General features: G+C 38.4%; 1 protein-coding gene across 21 annotated transcripts in view; it reads right to left on the bottom strand.

Annotated features, from left to right (window-relative positions):
- The window catches only part of PPP1R9A (protein phosphatase 1 regulatory subunit 9A), a 229,092-nt gene that overhangs the window by 24,885 nt on the left and 183,545 nt on the right, over positions 1-20,662 (bottom strand). For all 21 annotated transcript variants that reach the window (XM_081147245.1, XM_081147227.1, XM_081147229.1 and 18 more), the window contains 4 exons: positions 16,392-16,445; positions 13,466-13,695; positions 11,904-12,000; positions 11,630-11,801 (listed from right to left, as the gene is read on the bottom strand). In XM_081147245.1, the coding sequence (XP_081003371.1) occupies positions 11,630-11,801; positions 11,904-12,000; positions 13,466-13,695; positions 16,392-16,445 (553 nt within the window). The remainder of the gene's footprint in view (positions 1-11,629; positions 11,802-11,903; positions 12,001-13,465; positions 13,696-16,391; positions 16,446-20,662) is intronic.

The raw sequence follows: 20,662 nt of genomic DNA, 5'->3' as shown, positions 1-20,662 counted from the left end.
GGAAAGAGAGCTTTGGAGAGAACTGCTAAAGAGACCACAGACGCTGAGAACAGACTCTCAGAGCTACCAGTAACATCAGGCAAAAACCACGATGGCCTAATATCCCACAGGCAATAGAAAAAATAAAAATACCCGGGCCCCGCTGGCGTGGCTCAGCGGTTGAGCATTGGCCTAGGATCCAGGAGATCGCGGTTCGATTCCCGGTCAGGGCATGTGCCCGGGTTGCGGGCTCAATCCCCGGTGGGGGGCGTGCAGGAGGCAGCCGATCAATGGCTCACTCATTGATGTTTCTCTCTCCCCCTCTCCCTTCCTCTCTCAGAAATCAATAAAGATATATTAAAAAGAAAATCCAGGAGATCTAGGAGAAATATACAAAGTCTTAGGGGAAAAAAACCAACCCTAAAGATGACCAAGGAAACAACAAGAATGTAACATCCAAAGAGAATAAAACCTCCCTACAACATAATTATAAAAAGCATTGATTTGTACTTATTTATGAATGTGTATGAATGCTAGAGCATTTGATGAACAAATATACAAGAGGAAAGTCTATCAAAGTTGTGAGATGTTCGAAACCAAGGACAAAAACCTACAAAGGTCAGGTGTCAGGTCAAGTATATGCAATAAAAGATGACTATCAGTGTAAATTTTCTTTAGCAAAATTTACTAATAGGCTTTTATCTTTTTACTTTTACCTTTTCAGAGTGGCAATCATTAAATGAAATCATAATGTTCAAAAAATTAATAATTAAGTACTTCTGGATTTAAATGATTAAAATAAAGCAAATAACAGAGTTGCAAAAATTAATAAAGTACTGATATTAAGAGAATAAAACGATTTCTTACAGGAGCATTACCCCAGGACATTCTTTTCACAATATTATTATAAAGGTATGTCCTAAATACATTATATTACAAAACTAAAGCAAGGAAGCACCTCAGGCTGTACCTCTCTTACATATGGAACTTAGCACTTGGCATATGATTCTAACAAACACATTTTTTCCTGGGAGAAACATCCACTGAATGACAATATTTAAAGAAGATTCTGACTTTTCATTTCCCATATTTGAAAGAAAAGTGAATTCAGAAAAATCAGACCGTTCAGGTATATATAAAAAACAGCTAAATACTTTCTGATTAGTAGCTTTACTTTTTACATGTCAATGAAGAAAAAAATAATCTCCTTGATCACCTTCATTTCATCCTTCCAATAAAACATAAACCTGTAGCTACCCACTAAGAGTTCATTAATTTTGATAACTGGGGAAAAACTAACCTTACGAGCTCTTACTTACATATAAAATGTGGAACCACCAAATAGATGAAAGCAAAAATATGATTAGATATACTGTCGTACATGCACATTTTGCAGCTTATCTGTTTTGTGTTTGGATTTTATGTTCTATGACACAAAGTACTGTCACATATACCATCCCATGTGTCCTCACAACAGCTCCAAGAGCCAAAGCAGCCAAGTATGTTGTTTCCTCTCCTGAGCTCCGAGAACTTGAATAACTCACCGTCACCTACGTAGCTAGTTGATGAGCTGCCACGACCATTCCGGCCTCTTGATTCCCAGGCTACTACTCTGTGCACTCCAATTTAATGAACAAGTTACTAGAATAAGATTTTAATGCCATCAGGGTTCAGTGTTTTTCGGTTGTAAAATCACATTTGGTGTGACTAGTCTAGGAAATTCACTTCTCTGACAGGCTACATATGAAACCTTACCACTAACCTTCCACATATGTGTTAAGAGAGCATAAAAAAGGAAGACATTGAAAACTATAGAAAAAAACAATTTCTCAGATGATTTTTTGTTTGGTTGGTTTAATAACAGCTTTGGTTACTTAGTGACAGACAGACCTAACGTGGAAGCTCTTTCTACTTTCGTAAATATGGCTCCTTTTGCAACAGACTCCTGGCCCTGGTGGACCCAACAGAGCACTCAACTCCATCACTAGGTATTGAACAAACAGAGTGAGGGAACAGGGGGACTACTTCTTAGCAGGGTTTAGAATATAGAGAATTTATTCTGGGACTTCTGGTTCCATTACTATTCAGTAATTTGTCAGGTACTGTATCAGTCAACCCACAAACGGCAATCTGTTAGATCTGCTCTAGTATCAGCTAGTGCTGACTAGGTGTGACCCGCTGAGGGCATGCATGGAACTACATCTTTTAAAGATGAAGTCATCTGGAATCTGAAAAGATCCAAGTGGCCAATGATGCATCACATCCAATTAACAATTTTGAGTGTCTGAAACAGAAATCTCAGGGCCACTCTACAGTAGTGATTCATGGATTACAGATCAGTAATTTACATTCCAATCGAGAAAAAAAAGTTTTAAAGCAAAAAAAGAAAAAGGGAAAATGGAATGTAGCTGAGAACATTCACTTCAACAGCTCTTACCCCTCAGAAGGAAGTTAGTTGGAAGGAATGCTGTCCAGGAGACACCACAAGTAACAACCCATCTAGGAGTATTAGAGGAGATGTGTAGTAGGACATGTCGAGGACTTAGGCTGCTGAGTACTGGAAAAGTGATCTGTTTGACCACTAGAAGCTATCTTTTTCTATCATGCCATATAAGAATCAGATTATTATAATTCAGAAGAACCATGAAGATTCTAGCCCCCTTCTTTCTCAGACAGGAAAACTAAGGCTCAAAGGTTACTGACTTCTCTACTAACTGCAGCACACAGTTGGTCTGTGGAAGAGACCAGGGAGAGTTCCGTCTCGGAAGCCTATCCTTCCAGAAGTTCTCTCTCAAGTCTGAAGGTAAACCTCACAAGCAACCTGCCTTCTTCGAATCCTCTTTTTAGTTTTACTTTATGTTCCAAACAAAAATACTTGTCAAGGGCTAACTTTGCAAATTCCCAGAAGTATACAGTGCCAGAAGAAGAAAAATTGAAGGATTTCATTTGGCTTTATATTAATCCAAGAAATAAAACTCTTACATAAAAAAGTATCTGTCGGTTTTGTGGACGGTGACGTGGCAGGAGAAATCCGACCGGCTTAATGATTGTAAGCTGTGTGCTACTAAACGCATGGGCTTCGGTGGCGTGTTTTCCCACGGCCGTTCTCTCTCTACAGAGATCTTAATCAATAGCATCACACTGCTTTTATAAACCCACGGCTCTGGATTCTTCCTCTACCCCTTCTCTCCAGGTCACCTTGCTCTGTTGTCCATAATAATCAGAGGAAAATTTCATTTTCCTTTCCCTTTGTTCTCTGTTCTTTCTTTCAGACCCTCCAGTCTCTGAAATAGCCTTTTTCTCACTCAAATTCAACTAGAAATACAAAAAGGAGAACAGACTCAGGGGAATCAATAAACAAAGATCGACAGATAAAGAAAAGATAGAAAGTAGCTGATGACAGAGCAGTTTGAAGTGGGTGGGACTGGGCCTCAGTCTACCTGCATCTTAAGGGCAGTCTCATTATTGCTGTGAATTGGAGCCTCTAAAGTAACGTAATGCATTTGAGTATGATTTTAGCAGCTGTTATGAAAAATGCTCTGAGAAATTAGGATGCTACATATCATAAATCACAGAGATCAGTTCCCTGAAGCAATGCTGTGAGTCATTCGGTTTTTTCACTAGATTGACGTTATTTTTGACGTAAATGGAGTGCTGCCCACGGATCAGACACAGGCGGCAGGGGAGGGGGGGATGGAGGGGCATAGCGACGGGGTCGGCTCCGCATTCTCCTGTGCACTGTTCTCCTCAAAACCAGTCGGACCTCCAGCCATCACGCTGCCTGGCTTGTGCTATTAGCAACTGAAATGCTCAGCATAATGAAACACTTGGTGACATTTTTAATGCATATAATTCACAGTCACTGCAAGTTCATAGGAGACGGGCCCATGGGGCTCCGGGTTCGTACATCCAGGACTCAGAGGCAGGTTTATGTATTGCACAGAGGAGGTGTCAATAGTTACACTGGAGTTGGTCTTCCTTGAATAGAACCCAGAACAGTGACTCTGCCACGAAACTGGGAATATACCTAAACTCTCTGTCCCTCGGAATCTTCAACTGCAAAACTGGGATGATCATAGCATAACACAATAATTGCATTTTATGAAGACTAAATGCATAAAAAGGTATATAAGTGCTCAGAAGAATGGTACATAATAAGCACTCAATAAATGTCTTTATTTACTGACAATAAAAATGTTAGCAAGATATTCTTAAGCGATAAAATCAAATTTCAGAACAATACGTATCTTCACCTTAAATATTTAAAAACAGCAATATATAGTGCATTTTCTAATGGTAAATACATGCATATAATTCCATAGAAAAAAACATATGAGAAACATACACTTCGGACTCATAATGGTGGTTACTTCCAAAGAAGGCATTAGATCTGGAGATGTTGGTCAATAGGTAATTTGTAATGTTAACATTTTTTGTATTATGTATTTTTTTTTTTGCATTTATGTATTATTTATGTAATTAAACTTAGCAAAAAAGAAAAAAACATATTCAGCACATTTTCTTTTACAGACATCTTCATTCCATTCAAATCTGATAGCTCTGGTGTTTCAGGACTCAGAATTCCCAGATATTAATATTAGCTCAGGTAACTGTCCAAATCTGTGTGACTCTCAGCCTGCCCCACGTGAGGAGGCTGCTCTGTCATGACATCTATGGAGACTGTTTGCCTGCCTTGCTCCTTTACTAACTGCCTGATGATGTGGCCTAAATAAGGCCCTATGGCTTAGCCTCCAGTTACTACTTTGTATTAGTATTATATGGGGAAGATGTATTGAATCAGAAACAGCTATTTGAGACCAAGTTACATAACTTCAGCTCATTTCATGAGAACACTTTGGTTAGGAACCCATCCATGGGCATCTCTCACCCTGAACTCTATTAACAATTAGTTTCTTTATAAACACTTAAAAGTTGATAGATTTTGTACCCCAAGTAGTATTTACAAAAATTTAGGAAGCTGATTTCTTATTGTTTCAGAACAAATAGAAGATTATTGCTGTTTCCTAATCTTTTAATTAGGTCTGAGTTTATTGTTGCATGAACTATACATTTCATTTGCTAATCTTTGAAAAATACCAAGGAATTTTTTTTTTACCTCTTTGCCAATAAATGCAATCTCAAAACGACCTGTCTGGCCTCTGAAGCATAATTTGGTTATATGTTCTAGTGTAGTGCTTCCTCAGTGCCGTCTGATAATCAGTTAGCCTTCTTTAGCTTAAGGTCAATCTATGCTCCTGTTCTCAGAAGGCAGAGAGGTCCAAATTCTGCTAGCTATGTCTCAGTCATGACTCTTTAGTAATGGCACTAGATTGCCGTAGAGGTAGAGGTAGTGGCTGCAAGTCAGACAAAAACTATGTGAGATATCCTAAATTCCATCATTATATGTCATTTGAAACTCTTGTAAGAGTTGCTTGAGTCAGATCAGAGACTATGAAAGGACACAGAATATAGATTTAGACAATAGGGAAAGGCATTTAAATATTTTAGGAGTCCTTCAGTGTCAGATGTCTTTCAAATCTGATCGAAAAGATGTGCATAACCTAAAATTCAAAGAAATGTAAAATCTAACCAATGGTCAAACTGGCTGGGAGCTGCAGACTTCTGTGAGTGAAGCTATGAGATCACGTGCAAAGTTGGGTCTAGGAAGGCGGGATGTGTAAACATCCTCTTCTTGACATATAGTGTCTCCAACATGACAACTATAAGCAAGCTTCTGGGTTCTCACTCAAGGTTGACTACAAGAATCTAACCAGTTTCTCAGTCAAAAATCTATGGACATTAGTAATCCCAAGCATGCTAATTAGGCAACTCCCCAAATAATGTATTTTAATATAATAGCTTCCTTGATTAGTATAGGAAGAATTCAGGTCTTCTACCTTTGGTAGAAAATAACCTAAGTTACCTGAGATGACAACTGTTGGCAATGGAAGACATGGGAAAGTATCTTCTGACTACAGTAAGACTTGGATATGTACAGCATTAGAAGATTTAAGAAAACTTAACGATCACAATACTTGCAAGTGTGGTATAAGTATTTTTTAAGTACTAGAGAAGACTGTCAGTTACTAATAATGGTACTTTACAAGGGAAATCAAACATACCAAATTTATAAATGCAACTTTAAATGTTTGCAGATGTTCAATTAGCTAAGTTTGTAAAATAGGAACTAAGTATTATTCAAAGTTTCCTTAATAGTGATTTGTAAACCAAATTAAGTGTTTAAACAACTAAGTCTTTAATAATCTAACTTGAAAAAGTCAAACAATTTTAAAACAAAAATAAAAATCCAGATGGCTTTTTTGATGCCCCCAACTCCTTCAGTTTCATCAAAAAACTCACATGCAATAGTTTTTTAGTGTATATTCTAATGTCTCTTGTTTCCTCATAAGCGGACTTTCCTGCAGGTCTCAGGCATGAATTACTGTATAGTATGGAAGTAGAAGAGAATATTACTTAATGTCCACCTAAAGGAATTCAGTTGTAACCTGATGTTAGTGTCCCACATTAACAGTAAAAATCTTAAGGATCTAGATACTATAACTACTGAAACAATCTGTTTGGCACACTGTTCAAAACTATATACACAAAAATAATTTTCTGGTCCTAATTCCAGAGATAGCTATTAATTGTTCTGTTTTAATTTTATAGATGCTGTAACCTCATGATTGATTGTGTTTCCTTTCCCTCTTGGCTGGTAAACATCTTAAGTGAAATCTGTGGCCCATCACTGTTGGGGTGCACTTCATACACAAACCATTCCCGGTCTCACCTTCTTCCTACTTTTACGTCCCTCCATTCTGATCCCAGCCTATTCTCTTAGTCGGTTTCCCTGTAGCATAACCACATGTTATCTTCCAACCTATATAATTAGAATTCCATGTGGAACCAGAGCATGTTTATAAAATGCGAGAAACGTTTCAGAATATAGCTATCTTATAAAGTTTTATTGAAAAGGGGCTCTACCCCACTTTTGGGTTAAAATGGCCTTTATTTCCAGAAGTAAAAGGTTTATTTCATATTTGACTATTTAATCCATTTGGAATCTATGTCATGAATGCCATGAGGTCGGATCCAATTTCATTTTTCTCTATACGAATAGTTCCTTTTCCCAGCACCATTTGCTAGCCCATCCTTTCTCCACTCATCTGGGGAGTCCGTTCTGTATTATTCTCAAATTGGCATAAATGGGGCGGTCTGTTTCTGGACTCCGCTCTGTTGCCCTTGTCTATTAGTCGATTGCTGAGACTACACCACAGTCTCAATCATCATTTTATAGTGAATTTTGGCATCTGAAAGAACAAGTTCCCTCAAACTGTATTTCTTCAGTAGTATCTTGACTACTCTAGACCAAGTATTGCTCCATATATGTTTTAGAAACAACTTGTCAAGTTCTAAAACATATAATAAAAACCCTGTTTAAATTCTAGTCAAATCTGTATGGAATATATAAATTAACTTGGCATAATGGCGTTTTTACAGTATTGAAGCTTCCTACCTCTTCTGATTTATATAGGTCTCCTTGAATGTCTTTCCATAGGTCTCAAGCTTCTTTTGCTGAATCCATACTGGCTACTTTATCTTTTCTGTTGCTGTTATAACTGGTATCTTATATAAAAATTGCAAGGATCCTTGGACTACATGATAACATATGACCCTGCTCCTGTTTGGCCTCAACACTGTTAATGGACCACAGTGCTTCCAGAATTAAGTATAAACTCTTCTTCAGGCATTGAAAGCCTACAGTTACTCCAAGAATACTCCATGGCACACCATTAACATAAGGCTCCACTTTTAACCTAAGGTCTACAAATCAGGAAACTATTATTCTAATTTTATTCATCTTTTTCTTCAAAATTCCTCTCATCTCTTAAAATGTATCTTCTATTTATTTGTCTTATATCAAACCCTTTATCTCCTGCACCCTTGTCCCAGCCATCTTATAAATCATACACCTTCATGTATACCCAACAGGCCCAAACACCGTTCTTTCTACCTAGAAGCCACCATTCCTCTTACCAGTCAGTGTGCCCCCAGGCTTCCAGTGTTCAAAATAACTTTTTTAAAGGTATGGTACTTACTTCTGACCCCTCATGATATGTGATCACAATTTGCCTTCATATAAATTGTACCTATTAGCCCTAGTCTTTCTATCTCTATGGAATATGCATACTTTTTCTTTAACAAACAGCCTTTAAAATACTTGAAGCTGAAAATAGTATTATCATAAAGATCCTGGAATATCTGGAAGCTGAGGACAAGCCTGTTGTTAGGTGACTTTTCTAGGGAATCTAATCCAGCTAAGACTACAATCCTTTTTCTTACCAAGATCTCTCTAACATGCCTGCTCTCTGCTCTTAGTCTAATGCTGACTTAACTAGCTGGGCAGCCACAGACATATCTGGTCACTCCAGGGTATTTGGATATAATGTAGAGAATTCTTTCATAGACCAGAATTACTTGGGCACTAAGAAATGAAAAACACCCAACATGGCAGTAGGGCAATATTATTTTTCACATCCTGGGACACATGTAAAATATTTGACCAGCACACTGCCATACACTGGAAGGAATTTGGGGTGTGTTACGGCTCTTGGTGAAAAAATTATTATATTTGCTTTATATAAGAAAAAAGCATTCAAATATATTAAATAATAAATGTGTATATGTATTCCATCAAAAATTTAATGAGATATTTGAGTGAGCTTAGTTTATAGAGAGAACTAAACAACTGATGTTCAGGTATAACTTTAATGTGGTAAATTATGCACGATTTGAAAAATGGGATCATTCTAAAAATTTACAATAATCTGATATTGAGAGTCATAATTAATCCATCCCCAGGTGGGAAGCACTGTCCTAGAAAAACATGAGTGCATGCGAAGAAACGGCTGCTTATCTGCTCTTTCTTCCCTCTTTCCTTTCCGACTCTTTCACTCTGCCTTTCCTTTCTCTTTCTTTTATTATTTCATTCTAACATCGTTTTCATTGACCTATAATTGATAACCCCCTTTGCTCCATTGAGCTGCCTCAAGGCCTGAAAATATGCTAATCAACTCATCCTATCAGTAAAACATCCAGCACTGGGAAAGCAGGTCAGAACTGGACAGTCCCCAGACGGGGAGGCAGAGCACTGAGTCTAAGGGGCAGAAACTGGTGGCACTGACTGCAGCCGCTAGGCCCATCCTGCTGCAAAAAAGGTGTGTGCTGGAGATGGTCTGCAGCTTTACTTCGTTTTCTAAACCTCTAGGACTGCAGCGTTCCCTAGCAACAGAGGCAAAGGATCAATTTAGAAAAGTGCTTTCCAGAGCATTCCTATCCAGCTCCTGACCAAGCCATTTAGTTTACGTGATCAAGCAATTGAAATTCAAGGAGATTTATCACTGACCACCCTCAGCAGCAAGAGTGGAAGAGCACCTCTTGATATGTATACTACTAATGTCCGTGATGACGGATTCTACCTCTGCTGCACAAGCAGGAATGGGTTTCAGCAAGAATTAGTAGTCTCCGCATCTCACTGTGAGCCGACAGTGTTGCTAGGGAAACTGATAATTATGTGGCAACACGGAGGGTGTAAAGGGAAGAAGAGTTCAGAAGAAATGGGAGGTTTTGCTCTAAATCAGCATGTTAATAGTACAGTTTATTGATCTTCTGTAGTCACATAATTTAATAAATAGCATTAATTATATGTTTGACAAGATAAAGATTTGTGAACTGAGAGAAAGGAACAGGAATGAATCGGACTCTGGAAAGCTACTGGTTGTGGTCATACCTTGTGCATGCCACAGCAGCGACACACATGTCTATTATAAAGTACAACTGCCTTGAAGAATTAAAATATTCAAAAACATGAAAAAATGTTGATTTCTGAAATTTTATTTTAGAAATCAATCTTACAGAGCTCCAGATATAAACACTGTAATTCTCTAAAAGCTCTAATAAAATTGCTTTCTTTCACCTCATAGACTATCATATAGCCTCACAATGCCCTTTACGTAGGGAAGAAAGAAGCATTTCTATTTACATATAATAGTAACACCAACCCTATTGAGCTGAATGACTTTAATGAAGTCACTGAGCTCTTCAGTCAATGGTGATGCCTGAGCTAAATACTCCAATTTAAGCTGACCAGGAAGCATTATATTATACATTATATCTTATTAAGGGAAAACCCAGAAGAGGGATATAAACTTAGTGAATGGACTCAAATCTCTAGATATCACTTTAGTTTTAAATGAAGACTTCCAATACTTGTCTTTTTTTAAAAACTTTTAAATATGTTTTTCATTGATTTTAGAGATAGGAAGGGAGAGAGAGAAGCATCAACAATGAGAGAGAATCATCCTGCCCCTGCACGCCCCCCACCGGGATCCAGCCCACAGCCTGGGCATGTGCCCCGACTGGGAATCGAACCAGGGACCTCTTGGTTCATGGGTTGATGCTCAACCACTGAGCCACACCGGCCAGGCCATATTGTTAACTTTTAGAACTAAGCTCTTAGCTATTAAAAATGAAAAGTATTGCCCGGCTAGTGTGGCTCAGTGATTGTCCATGACCCAGCACATACCTCAGTTGTGAGCTTAATCCCCAGTGGCAAGGGCATGCAGGTACAAGAGGCAGCCAATCGATGTTTCTCTCTCTCTCTATCCCTCTCCATTCCTCTCTAAAACCAATAAAAACATATTAAAAAATAAAAATAAAAGTTAATGATATGAGCTAAACACCTGTTAATCAAAAAAAAAACAAAAAACACCTCACTGGAGACGTTTGAATACATGAGAAAGATCATCAAAGAATCAGCTGGCCAGGGGACAGAGCTTTCCTGCATGTCCCGTCACTGCCTGTGATCAGCAGTCCTCTCATTATACTGCTGCTGCACACATTCTTTTATTTTCCTTTTCCAAGGACGACTGGGTAGCTATTTTAACCAAAAATTTTCTATCCCTGTGTACTTATAATTATAAATTCTTATACATTTTCTAATCTGTAAATATATTATAGCTATTAAAACATGCATTCACATGGATATACACACAGTTGTGTACGGGTGTGTATGTGTGCGAGAAAATCAGTGATTTATTTGTGGCTGGTGTATGAGAGAAGACAACCATTTAAACAGAAAATGTTTCCAGTGCTTTGGTCTTACTTGGCCTTAGACAGAATAAAAGAATGAGAATTATATATAGGACAGCAAGAGAAAAGCACAAAACTTATATAGAACTTCTTAATGAACTCCAAGAGCTGGCAGTAGGTAGTCAGCTTTCTGATCTTATAAAAAAGATCTTTACTCCAGTGATTTAAAACTGTCAAGTCTTATTCATTCCCATTAATGCAGAAGTAGTACCGCTCACCCCAGATGGGATGAGCTATCGCTTTAAGGCAGTTTAGCAAGTCTACCAATGTTATGATGGCTTTAAAATAATATCTGGCTTGCGTAAGTTGGAATTTTGTTTCTTTACATCAAAGCATTTATTTTTGATAAGACAAGTACTAAATGATAAATTCCTATTTTGATAAACGTTTTCTTCTCTCCCATGGCAGAAAGGCACTTTCAACTTCTAAATCCCTGGATAAGAAAAAGAATGTACTTTACAGTCATTGAAAACAATTTCTGTGGTTCGGTTAGACAAACCTTGACTCAAGCTGTCTTGACAAGACGTCTGCTTGATGTCCACATTCTCCATGGTATCACCCTTAGAGACTTCGCCAAAAGATGTTCTTCTCTCAAAGATGTTGTTGTTATTGTTAACTTGAGTCCCATTTTGCTTCAGTAGCCTGAATACCTCAGCTTCCAAATCTTTAATCTAAGGAAAAAAAAACCCATTTATAAAACTCTCACCCAGCCTTCTCTCCAAGTACCAGGCAAAACGATCCTATTATTTAGTGGCTTTGGCCACATAACTCACCCGTACTTGCAGGCCCTGAACTTCCACAACGTGAGCTTTTTCCAAATCTTCTATTTTCTTTCTTTCTGCTTCCTGTCTCTTGATGAAATCAAGTTCTCTGAAGAAGAAAATAATAGGTCTGGTTGCATCAAACACTCAAGAAATGAGGAAACATGGGAAAATCCTTATTGGAAGCAATAAACTGCACAGTGGGATAAATAACTGGACAGCTACTTATATAAGTGAAACTCAATCAGTTAAAGAAAAGGTATATAGTAATGAAAGCAAATAAAACATGCTAATGGATCACAAGGTAAAGAGAAATGCTTTGACTCTACTGACTATGATTTTCATTTGCAGCTCCTGATTCTAGAGCAGCCATACATTTTTAGATAGGAGCTAATGAACAAGTGACCCACCCTGAGTAATGCAGTGGAAATAATTACATGTGAGGTAGATAGAATTCCACATTTACAGAGTAAAATATCTAGTAAACAATGGAACTGAATGGTAAAAGAGAATTATCATAAGATTGCTTCCTATGAATGACAGTGGAATAGGGCTAGGTGAGTCAGAAAACCTGAGAGGGAGCTGTCACACACCTGAGGATAATAGGGGGAGAAGGAGAAGTATCTCCATTTTGAGAGCCCGGAATATAATATGCAAATTTAGCAAAATTTATAATAAAGTTATTAGATGACTTAGTTATGATACTTCGGGCAAGAAAAGTTAAAATAGTGATGTACTGAATTCGTAGTTATGAAGAGCAATTTCCCCCTTTTAAACAATAAGCTTTTTTATAGCATTTTTCTTTTAAATATCGAAAACATTATTTCCATGATAGGAAATAACTGAGATATGGTGAATCTTACATATATGCTTAGCTTCTGAGGCTTGGCATGAAGACCTACTGGCATCACTTTTAATTCTTCTAGTTAGCCAGAAGTAACTGATGAAAAAATCCAGTAAAAATCTCCCTGGTCAGTCTCCCTGAAATTACACTAAGATCCAACAGATGGAAGCAAAGCAGCATTAACTCAGAAAGAGCTGTTGAAATTCAAGAGCGGACTGTGGTGATGGTCTCTTACAGCAGTGAAGTGGCTGGGCAGGGGGTCTTGCTAGTCAATATTTATACTATTTGTAGTGGGGAAAATCCTGCAGTTACTGATTCTAAGAATGGAGACAGAAACAGCCTCAGCAAGGCCCCAATTGCTGCTTTGCATGTACTATGTTCAAGAGTCTTCTGCATGACTTCAGCGGGGCTTCCTGCCTCTGAATTACAGGGATGTTTACAAAAAGACAGAGATTCAAATGTTTTTATGGTTACTATCGATGATCAAAGATCAAAAAAGCAATGCCATGATATAAGTGGTTGCCAAAAAACGATAAAATAAAATATAATCTCCTATGGAAAAAAAAAAAAGTGTTTTCCAAAACTTAATGTCTATTTTCGCTTTAACTATGCTTCTTGGAGGGTTAAGTCTGAGGCCATCTTTTCTATTCCACTAGGTATTACAAGATTACTGGATATAAACCTTCTTTATATACACACAAGTATTCTTCAGTCGTTAGAAGCTGCTTACTTTTGTTGAAAATCCTTGATCAATTTCTTTGCCTTGTTGTATTTCTTTTCCAAGGCCTGATACTGGCTCTGAGTCTCTTTGAGGTGTTCGTTTACTGTGTGGCACAGCGTTTGAGCCTCGATCCAGTAGCTCTCCAACTTCAACATTCTTTCTTTATTCTCTTCTATATTCTGTTGGAGTTGAGTTTTTTCTAGTTCCCACCTCACTTTCTCATTTTCTGCTGCCTGCAGCTGGATTAAAAAAATGTCAAGGCAAAGATAATCTGGGTACTTCTGAACCAAAAATCCCTCGCATTTTTATAGCGTGTTTTTGATTAAATTCAACTGCTACATATACTCAATCACCAAACACCTTGAGAAGAGAAGAGCAAGTATTATTTTCATGATTTCACAGATTATAAAGGAAGCCTTGAAAAGTGAAATGCTTTGCCCAAAGTCACACATCTGATAAATGACAAAACATGGGTTGGACTCCAACTCCCATTATCTTTCCAGCACAGTATGTGGTCTGAAACTGTGTGAGCAGTAAAAAAATGTTCCAGAGTTTGACTAACAACTCTAGCCAATGAATTTCAACAGGTTTTCCTTCAGAGATTTTTTTTAAAATGTATAATTATATGTAAAAAGTTAAATGACAAGGGTGGGAAGACAGACAAGTTGGGAAGGAGAAAGGGACAGAAGCACAGTGTGGCCCATTGCCTACACGGAGAGGGTGCTCTGGAGTCATTAGGTTTAGATTTGATTCCCTGTTCCGCCAGTATTGACTCCCCCCCATTCTATTTATTTTAAAAAGTTAATTATAATTTTTTTCAATTACAGTTTACATTCAATATTATTTTGTATCAGTTTCAGATGTATAGCAAAGTGGTTAGAAAATCATGTACTTTACAGAGTGCCCCCCCCTTCATGCTTTAAGCACCCACCTGGACCCCCCATATACAGTCATCACAATGCCACTGTTGGCCTTTAAGCCTTGGGCAAGTAACTTAAGTTCTCTAACATCAGCCTGCTTGGAACAGCTTCTTGCACATAATAATTATCTAATAAGTGTTATTTTTATTTTGTTTTTATCCCTTTTGATGATATTTTACATCCTTTATTTCAACTGACATGAACATAGTTTTTTAGCTCATTATTTTACTGGCAGTGCTCTAAGCCTTATAAACCCCAATCTGCATAAAAGTACAGAAAATAGTGTAAGTAAAAATATAAATTATTGTTAATTTAAATCCCTCCAATGGAACAGAGAAGCAGCTTCTTGTGGTTTCTGCTTCCAGGGACTGCTCGAAATAGATAATAACTAGGCCCACCCCATCATTTCCACAGGAACTCAAGGCTGGTCCTTTAGGTGAGAGGTCCAAGGTCATTCGTTCACAATAACTAACTGACCTTTAAGAAGTGTTTCATCTATTTCACACGCCTCCTCTAAAGTTCAGGAAGATGCAGAGGCGTTCTGAGCTATCAATTTTCAGAATCGAACACATTCCAAAACCATACACCATTCAGCAAATTTTAAAAAAATGTTTTATGTATATTTTAAACTAAATATATTGGCAAAACAGATTACAAAAGTAAAAAAATACTCAAAAACATTTCAAAATTAGAAACTGTATCATCAACATAGTCATAAAGAGTCATAGTAAAGTAAGCTAATCTATGGATGTTATATGTCAGTATAACAATGAAAAAATATAAAACACTAACTTATAGGATTTTCTAACTTAAATGTTTATAATCTAAAACATAAGCTTTGTCAAAGCACTTACAATCACAGGGGAATCTTTTCCTTAATTGTAACCAACAATTTAAAAAAATACTTCTACTCTTCCATTTGATGCCAAGAAACAATAGCAACCTCAAACAGGACTGGGATTTTACTGCATCTTTTATTAAGCAATGTTTTGCATTCAAGTTGTTTATTTACCAACCACCACTAATTTAAAAATTGTTATTCACAGAGCTTGGCTGATACCATGAATGATGTATAGACATGTTTTGACTAAAGAGCTACAGAGTTATTAGCTGGGAATACCATTTAACCAAAATAGCCTTGCTAATTAATCTCCATTTAAAACACATGGAAAAACCAAAACAATCGTTCAAAGTGAACAGGAAAACAGATTGTTAGCGGTGGGGGAGGAACTATGTCTTAATTTTTAAAAGACCATAAAGACAATAAAGAATATTGTTTTAAAAGCAATTCAAAAGATATTTTTAAATCTCTGAATTGCATATTTGATGAAACTAGACACAATTCAAGTAATTTACCTTACAATATACCAACTAAAAATGCCCTTTTGAATGTTGTATTGCATATAAACTAAAAGTACATAAAACCTTTCATCATGACCTGTTTTCCCCCACGAATTTAAATAATGTGAACTAAATATATAAAAATGTTCAGTACCATCTAGCACCTACAAGCAATTATTCATATATTATATTAAGTTTCATAATATTAGAAATTGGATTTTTTTCTATACAGAATAATTAATATGCTATTAATATACATTGTTTCTGAGGAATGAGTGAAAAATAAATAATTAAGCTTATTCAAAACAAGATAAAAAGAGAGAGTATAATAGCTTGTGCATAAGGAATTATGGTCAAAATGTAATTCAGATGAGTGAACCATTAAAAATACTTACCTTTTTTGGGAAAGCTAAGAGGGAACCACATATGTGTAAATATGTATTTTTAAAATATTGTGCAATTTTCACTAAGGGGGGTATAGTGGTGCTTACACCCTGGTGATACAGTTCCCACTGCCAGGTTCGTTCATGCATCTGACAGTGGAAATGAATCTCTGACATCTGCACTCTTTCAAAGGTACGGGAACAAATCCTTTAGTCCCAGGGCTGAATTTATTCACAGTCTCCGAAGTTTAAAAAGTACAATTCAAACTCCATGTATTGACTGGTGCTTACCTTGCTCTTCAATTTTTGAATCTCTGCTTCTGTCACGGCATGTTTGATTTGCAACTGAAAATTGAAAAGAAAGAAAAATCGGAGCTAAGAATGTGTATCTACATTTTCAAGCCTCAGCAACTAGAAAAATATCGTGTTCCACAGCAGAAGGCCTAGGAAAGTGCTGCAATGCAGCAGGTTGTAAATTAAAATACCCGGTGCGTCAAATGACTCACTAGGTACAAAATAATTATACACCGGGTCTATGGTCCACACTCCCTCACATCGGATTGAGTTACAAATTTAATTGATCAGGGACCAAGGAGAACGAAACACATTTCCTCGCCCCCCTCGCAGTTCTTCCTTTAGGATTTGAGCGCCAAATCCTCGCAGTCCTGTGGACTGAAACGCTTAAGGAGAAAGGTCGGCCGGAGGCTGCGCGAAGGTTCGGTTCCCAGGCTGGAAGACAGGTGGCGCTGTGGTTCCGCGAGTCACTCGGCCGAGCGGCTCTTTCCCGCCCAGGCGGCCGCAAAGGGAGCCGAGGCTGATGCAGCTCCGCAGCGAAATCGGTGTTTATTTTTTAATTGCAGGAAAGGTACAGATTTCTGTCCTCCAAAATATCTACTTCTGCTTAGGACCCGGACCCCCAAAAGCTTCAGCTACAATTTGTTAGCGCGAGAGGCCCTCCCCCATTTCCATGTGTGTGTTTTGCTTCTCCCCTCCCCCACTTGTTTTCTCTGTGAAGGAAGAAAACGAAATATCCATTTCCTTCAGGGATAAATAAATACACCAACATTTACGGGAAACAATATATGGGTTGACAATCTCCTCTCTGAAATCCTTGGGGCCAGATGCTTTTGGAATTCAGACTTCTTCCAATTTCAGAAAGGGAGAAAGATGCATTTTCCATAAATTGCACATTTCCCGCAGCAGGGTCTGCGGAGGCGCTGTGATCAAACCGGCCGATATTTTTGCATGTGACTATTTCCACTAAGTGAGGTAGATAAATTGTAAATAATATCCTATCAGCTTTTGTCATGTCTACCCCCAAATGAGTTAGGCACAAAATTATTTTAGAAATCTGCGTCCAGACCATATTGGATTTAGGATTGAACAAGAGGGACTGCAAACTTCTAATATTACTGTAATCAAGTAAGTCTAAGGTTTTCTTATCAGAAAAAGACAGTGAGCCAGCTGATGGAAGGATAGAAACTGGAACCTTAGGAGATCATGACGCCTTGGAAACCTCAGCTCTCTCTCTCTTTGGTTTGTAACTTGCATTTTACTGATTTTTACCTGGCTACGAGGGGCATACGAAAAGAATGAAGAAGGAAGGGAGTCAGAATCAGGCACAGGTTGATGTAACACCTTTAGAAGCCAATGAATAAAAGCTTAGAACCTCAGAGACCCCAAGCTCCTAGCAAAGTTCCCCCCTTGATGCTTTCAGGGCTCCTGTTCTCTGTAAAGCCCCGGGGTCTGCTGCTACAGTGCTGACGCCGCTCTCCACCCTGAGTGACCTTGAAAATGGTTTCCATTTGATTCTGCCCCACTCACATCACTTTTCTTACTTTCCCACTTTGGGTCTTGTCATTCCTGCAGTCTTGCCCATGTGGCTCTTGCTCTTTTCACCAGCACTGGTTCCCAGGGGCTTCGGGGCTCTAACAGTCTCTAGAGAGGAAGCGCTCTAATCTGGATGAATCTTTTGGTACCTGACCGTCCAGGCAACCCAGCCTCACAGGCTCGAGTGCCCAAGAGAAACTCCAACTGTGGGCTCTACGATGAACACACTACTGCAGAATCCCCCATGACTCACTTTAGACATGGAAAATTAGGGCTCCTAGCTGGAAAATGACCCGGTCCACATCTCATAGTGAGTTGCTGTTAAAACTAGGACTTAGAACCTGGATCTTTGGGTTCCTGATCCAGTGCCATTTAATTAGGGATTAATTCAACAGGCATTTATTAAAGAGCTGTCATGTGAAGATCTTGTGAAAATAACTCTCCTTCTAATAAATATGTGTTGATCTATCTGACCAATGGAAATTAATAAACTAAAAAGGGCAAAAGTGCTTAGATATTAGACATGACACATTATTTATATATAATCATAAATATACTTGTGCGTGCACGCGCACATACACACAAATATGGCTACAAGGAATTATTCTCCATGGAGATCTTGCACTTCAGTGTGAACACACTTGGGCCCTGCAAATCCACGTGCCTAGGTGACTTTGGAGGATCTGCAATTATTATTGACAAGAAGATAGGCGCCTTGTTCTTCCTACTCTGTGCCAGTGCGAAGAGTGTAGCAGGTCCTCAAAGTCCATTTCACTGTAGACCATTGTCTCATTACAATGTTGATGAGCTACTGAACTCTGGTTTTTATCAAATAGCCTGTGGTAAAACTGGCCTCATTATAGCCTTTCGCTACAGTTCCAAGAACCTATCTACGCCATTAAATGAGGACTTACTACAGTTAAGTTAGATTGACTGAATTCAACTCAGGCCTATCATGTCATGGCTATATGGTGTTGGAAGATTACTTAACCTCTCTTACCTTCACTTTTCCCATCTGGAAAATGAAGTTCCTCATAGGTCTTAATCTTCCTTATTGGAATATTAAATGAGATAACCCATTTAAAACTTTTAGCACAGTGGTTAACAGAGAATCAGCCCTCTACAAAGTTAGCCGAGATTAAGAAAGAAGGATCAGAAGAACTCATATATGATTGCCTCAACACCACTTCTCAGTTAAAAGTCCTTAATGCTGTAAAATGTCACACTTGAAATAAAACGAACACCTCTGGTTCTATCTGAACAGTGGCAAGAAATGAAAAGGGCAGATTTTACAATGAGCACTGCAACTATGGGGAAGTGCCCAATTTTATCTTCTCAGTGGTAACTGCCTGTAGGAGAACCAAGCACACAGCAAGCAACTTGTCGAGACTTTGGATTTTCTTTGTCAATTACTGTGGCCTCCAGCAAGCTGCTTCTCTGGGCCCCAGTTTCCCATTTGAAAAATGAGAGGGCTAGATGGGACGAACTCCAAGGCCTTTGCGAGTATAGTAGAGGTGTGACATTTATGAAATGGAGAGCCTGGAGATAGATGGTTGTCATGGTTGCAGAGTCTAGAAATTCTTGTCTGAAGCCAGCATTTTCATTCCTATGAATGCATATGCCTGATTAATCCACTGATGTGTGAGAGAAACTTAGGTAAAACCATGCAACAGATGAGTTGGTCTTCAGTTACCCCACCCCTCCTATCTCACCGAATGGGTAACAGAAGAGAGCTGGGCTCATTAGCAGAACACTGATAAAAGCTTCGAGTGTTCCTAAGTTCAGCCAAATTCTTCAGATACAGGAAAGTAGAGGAAGTCTGTAAATTCAGACATTGTTCAGAAGATGGACAAAAGTTTTACTGCAAAGTATTCTTAGTACCCAAAGGCCTAAAATTATAGATATGTGATTATTTTAATCTTGTATGGACATTAAAAGAATTTCTACAAATTCATCACTATTAACAGGAAAAGCATCAAAAATAAACTAATTGCACTCTTTCATTTTATAGAGAAAGAAACTGTGTTTCAGTAGCTTAAGTTGCAGAGCTAATAAGTAGCAAAGCCAGATTTTGTAAACTTCAATCCAGTTTTTTCCACTAATACTAAATTTCTTAAGTGACCCTTTAACTTTTTTATCATCTCCATCAGCACTGCCAGTGAGTCTGTGAGGCAAGACAGGCACTGTTCATCGCACTGTTCAGATGGGGACAGTGGCTCAGAGAAGTTACGTGGCTTCTTCAAGTTCCCAGTCGATGCAGGTGGGGGAGTGGAAATTATCCCAGGTCTGACGCCTGTTCCTCCCTTCACTGTGCACCTAATCTGAACCAGCTCTGGGATACTTTTTTTCATTTAAACCTCACAAAACCCAGCGGCATAGGTCATGGTTGTCACCTCCAGATGAGAATGTGTTGCTGTGACTGGAAACCACGGATCACTCCTAGGAGTCTCTGAGTATCCTGACACTGGACACAAAGAGGTGCTCAATCGGCTGCCACTGTTATTAATGGAACTTAGGAAGAAATTCCTGCTTCCTTGTTCAACCAGCATTTACCGAGTGAGACTGTGTGCCTGGAGCTGTGCTAGTCACTCAGGATACAAGAGCATGATAGTGAATCTACCTTCAGGACACTTACTGCAGGGAGATTAATAAATATCACCTATTGAGAGAAGTTCCCAGGTCACCCTGAGAGGAACGACAGGGGGAACCTGATCCTAGGTGGCCTGCAAAGT

The sequence above is a fragment of the Miniopterus schreibersii genome (assembly GCF_964146895.1).
Source record: "Miniopterus schreibersii genome assembly, chromosome: 9".
NCBI lineage: Eukaryota > Metazoa > Chordata > Mammalia > Chiroptera > Miniopteridae > Miniopterus > Miniopterus schreibersii.
The sequence above is the reverse complement of the archived record's forward strand: the minus strand, read 5'-3'. Positions and strand labels throughout refer to the sequence as shown.